This window comes from Propithecus coquereli, unplaced genomic scaffold, assembly GCF_000956105.1.
Source record: "Propithecus coquereli isolate 6110/MARCELLA unplaced genomic scaffold, Pcoq_1.0 Scaffold97, whole genome shotgun sequence".
Lineage (NCBI taxonomy): Eukaryota > Metazoa > Chordata > Mammalia > Primates > Indriidae > Propithecus > Propithecus coquereli.
This window is the reverse complement of record NW_012156062.1, coordinates 3,529,203-3,534,044: the sequence shown is the minus strand read 5'-3', so window position 1 is coordinate 3,534,044 and position 4,842 is coordinate 3,529,203. Positions and strand designations below refer to the sequence as shown.

The 4,842-nt window shown below is 47.0% G+C and overlaps 1 protein-coding gene across 1 annotated transcript in view; it reads right to left on the bottom strand.

Moving 5' to 3' along the window:
- Positions 1–3,633: 3,633 nt before the first annotated feature.
- UCHL5 (ubiquitin carboxyl-terminal hydrolase L5) overlaps positions 3,634–4,842 on the bottom strand; it is a 129,403-nt gene continuing 128,194 nt past the window's right edge. The window contains exon 9 of the mRNA XM_012665134.1: positions 3,634–3,891. Within this exon, the coding sequence (XP_012520588.1) occupies positions 3,634–3,891 (258 nt within the window). The remainder of the gene's footprint in view (positions 3,892–4,842) is intronic.

Here is a 4,842-nt window from a genome sequence, read left to right as displayed (position 1 = left end):
TAATCCAGAGCAGCTGTTTTCGAAAGTTGATCTTTGGCGACCTGGGGGTTCTCCCCCAGAATGGTGCTGTTCACATATGTTTTTAGCATCATTTACAGGAGGAAATGGCAGCTTACGTACATTTGTTTCTTGGGGGAGACGTGATACCTTTTATTAGATTCTGCGACTAATCCAAGACTCAGAAAAAGTCAAGAGCCACTGTTCTAGAGTATAAATAGAAGCAGAAGAGATGTGAAATAGCATCTTCTCCAATAATCCAACTGAAAAATAAACCTGCCTGCCTATGCTAGAACACCTCCAGAAATAGTGTGAGCTCTGTTCGTGAAGCCTCTTTCTATCTCTGGGGGGAACCATTTCCCCTGCAACTTCACGCAGCACTTGGTCTGAATTCCTATACCTTCCTACAATTCTGATCCAAATTTAACCACTTGGCATTTACCACAATGAGTCTAAACTCTGGTCCTCGTTCTCATCCTTAAAATATTTAAAGGCAGGTATTATGCTTTCCCTTCCTCCTAATCCCTTTTACCTTCTCAGAAAAGATCCTCGCAAGAGCACAATGTACTCGGTGCATTAGCAGGTGCTCTGTGGCCAGCCGCCTGGCAGCTCCAGCAACGACACTCACGGCAGCTGTAAGGTGGCCGCCACTTCTGACATAACTTAATTCGCCAATTCCTATGATGTAGGTTTATATGCTTTTAATTTAAGTTTGAACAGTTAATATATTCACATGGCAAAAAATTCCAAAGATATAAAGGGACATAAATGCTGTCCCCAGCCACCCAGATTCCCTTAGAAGGAATCAATGTTCTTATGTTTCCTTGCAGATATATTTTTTGCCTATACAAGCAGATATGCATTTTTTACACTTATATACACGCTGTATTGCACCTTCCTTTATGTGATGTCACACTGTATCATGAAATAAGAAAAGCAATGTAGGGAGTGTCCTGGAAACCACGTGAGAAAATGTTTCAAGGAGAGGAGGGTGTGCTCAGCTGTTATAAGATGAGGATTGAGGATGGACCACTGGGTTTGGCAAAAAGGAGGTCACTGATGACTTTGACAAGAACTGTTGCTGGGGAATGGTGGGGACACTAGCCTGACTGAAACGGATTCAAGAGAGAATGGGGGGAAGGAAGGTATCATTCATTGCAGACAATTTCCAAAGAACTTCGTTGTAAAGGGGAGTGAAATAATGGGGCTGTACCTGGAATCATGAGAGGGATTTTTTTAAGATGGGAGAAATGCTACCATATTTGTATGAAATTGGGAATGACCCATCGCAGCAGGAAAATAGAACGATGGATGATGAGAAGGAGACAATTACAATAGCAATGTCCTTCAACAGGTGAGGGGACGGGGTTCAGGACAACAAAAGGGCTGGCTGGCCTGTGGCAGGCACTCGGACGGCTCCCCCGGCGACCGGGAGGGAAAGCGGAGTGTGGCAGACGCGGCCACAGAGAGGGTGGCAGGGGTGGTGGTGGGAGGTGGCGTCAGCTGCCATTTGCCTCTCAGTTCTCACTCAGAAAAGCAGTGAGGATGGGTAGGAAAGTGTGAGATGGGAGTGTTCGCCTAGAAGAGCAGGACAAATAAACCGGGTTGCTGGGCACTGGGAGGGCGCCACTGAAGTTCGTGGTTAAGTTAGCGGTTGAGAATTTAAAGCGAGAGCAGTCGGTATGTTTGTGTTTTTTTCAACCATGTGAATAGATGTTTTGGGATGAAGTGCTAAATATAACTGGGTCTGGAGTTTGGGGGATGCAGACAACAGTGGGGCAGACAGAGTGAGATGCCCCCGGGGTTCCCTGAGCCCTGGGACACAAGCCTTCCCCTAGTACGGGCTGGACCTGGGCACGATGGGATGTCACTCCCGTGACGATGTTATCTTATGCTATGTAGCAAGAGATTTTGCCGGTCCCTAATCAAATGGGGATTATTCTGGGTGGGCCTGACCTAACCAAGCAAGCCTTCAAAAAAGGTTTAGGCCTTCTCTGAGCTCAGAGATGCACTCCTGCTGGCCTCGAGGAAAAAAACCAGTGCGAGCTCTGTAAGAATCGAATTCTGCCAGTCATTATGAGAGCTTGGAGGACTGTATCTTGGCTGGTGCAGTGTCGTAAGCCCTGAGACGCCTTGGCTAGGGTGTGCGTGGACCCCTGACCCATGGAAGCTATGCAAGCACACACAGGTGTTGTTTTAAGCCACCAGTCTGTGGTGATTTGTTACTGCAGCACAGAAAACTAATACAGAGGGAGAAAGAGGGAGGGAGTGAGGGTAGACAAAGATGGATTATAACGAAGGATTACAGAAACTAAGCTGAGGTAGGAGGGAAGCGGGAACGTGAGGAAGGTAGGGAACAATGAAAGAATGGGAGGATCAGTACATTTACCCTTCGAATATTTGCGGAGTATCTAAAATATGCTAGATACCATGATAGGAAAGAGCTCCAAGGAAATTAGTGGTCTCTGCTTGGTGGAGGAAGAACTAGCTAGTATGATATTGTGGTAATTCGTACTGGCTTGAACAAGCTCCGCATGGCTGTGAAGGTGTGTGTCTGCAACCCAGTGTGATTTGGAACCACAAAAGATGGGAGTCGTTTCCCGGGAGAGGCAGCTCTTGTGCCATGGTACTGGCCAGAATGTTAGAGGGTTTGCCGGCCTCCATGAAGGGCTGTGGGCTCAGATCCTAAAGCCCCAGGAAAGCCCAACTATGTGAGTGGATGCTGCTACTGTGAGGACCAGTCTGTGCAAGCTCCCGCAGGGAAGCATTCCTTGCAAAGGCCCTGAAGCAGGAGACAGAAAGAAAGGCACTTCCGAAACACTGCTGGAATGCAAACAGCCAGGGAAAAAGAGGCATCAGATGGAGCTAGAAGGAGAATCAGGAGATTGACTGTGTAAGCAAAAGTTTCACATATTCGGAGAAGGCAAAGCCAACTTAGTGCCACCGCAGGGCAGGGAGCGTGTTTTGAAACCTTTAATTAAAAGATTAGGCACCAAAGTGATTTTAAATGACAACTAATCTTTTAAAAATGCTCTCAAGTTCAAACGAATGACTAGCTCCATTGTGCAGTTTTTCCTTTTAGCCCAGCTATTCCCATGTGTAGTTTTACAACACTGCAACTATCCCCGGTGACCTTAAGGGACGTCAGAATTTTCAGAACAAAATTATATTTAATTCAAACAGTGAAACTATTCCATTACAGCCCTCATGAGAAACAGTGGAGGCTGACAAATGACAAAAAAAAAATAAGCTGTCTTAATATCGGAAAAGCTGGAAATCATTTGCTCCAATGTTTAGTTAATGAATGCGAAGCGAAGTTTCCGGTGGTACACGGTGCCACTGTCTGCGCGCCGCACTGCGGGGTTTCACGTCGCTTCGCCGCAGTGGAGACGGGCACGCAGGACAGCACAGCGAACAGCGCCTGCCCTCGCCGCACCGAAGCCTCATTCGTTACTCTTGCTGTCGCATCTGCGGCTCCGAGGCGGGCTTCGGTGGACCGCGCCGGCGACGCTTCCCCGACACCGCCCCCCAGCCCCCCAGCAGAAAAACTGTCTCCCACGAAACCGGCCCGGGGTGTGCAAAAGGCTGGGGACCGCTGACCCAGAGCGATCCGAGTCCCTTTATCGGGAGTCCCGGTCAGTCCCGCAGTCGTTCCGGAGCGTTCTCTGCGAGCCCGGACCTGCGTCTGCACGTCACCTCCGGACACCCGACCAGATGAGAGAGACGCTGACTGCGGTGACCCCAGCCTCGCTCCGGAAGCACATTCCTCTCGCGGCTTCCGGGACCCCTGCCCTCGGCGGCCGGACTCCCGCCTTCAGCCTGAAAAGGGCCTCCGGCTCCGACCACTCCCCTGAGCTCCAGTTCACACCCTCGAAATGATTTCCCCCGGCTTTGCTGGGGTGTATTTGACGAATAAAAACTGCATATATTGAAGGCATACAACTCGATGTTTTGGTAAACATTTTCATTGTGAAATGATTTCCACAATCAAGGTATTAACACATCCATCAGCTTACAGGGTTGCCTTTCCCAGTGTGAGAACACAGGCTCCACCCTCTTGGCAGGTTTCAAGTGTACAACGGAGCAGTGTTAGCTGTAGTCGCCATGCTGTGCTTCAGACCCCTAGAACCTGCTCATCTTGCATGACTGGAACGTGGCGCCTTTGACCAACGTCTCCTCGTTTCCGGCTCCTCAACCCCTTGCACCCTCCATTCTGCGCTCTGCTTCTAAGAGTTTGGCTATTTTAGATTACGCGTGAGATCATGCAGTATTTGTCTTTCTGGGTCTGGCTTATTTCACTGAGCATAATCTCCTCTAGTTTCATCCATGTTGTCACAGATGTCAGGATTTCCTTCTTTTTTAAGGCTGAGTAATATATGTATTTTATAATATGTGTGTGTATTATCCATGCATCCATCCACGAACACTGAGGGTGAGTCCACATCTTGGTTATCGTAAATAATTCTGCATTGAACACGGCAGTGCAGATTTCCCTTCAACATACTTATTTTATTTCCTTTGGATTATACCTAGAAGTGGAATTACTGGGTCATATGATAACTCTATCTTTAATCTTTTGCAGAAACTCCATATTCTTTTCCATAACAGTTATACCAATCTACATTCCCATCAACGATGCGTGAGGTTTCCTTTTTCTCCATATCCTTGTTTTCTCTGGTTTTTTTGATAATAGACATTCTCACAGGTGTAAAGTGATATCTCATTGTGATCAGAATGATTTTTTCTTTTCAAAAATTATTTTTAATTATTATGGATCTATAATAGTTGTACATATTTTTTTATTTCAGAATATTACAGCAGTACAAATGTTTTAGTTATATGCAT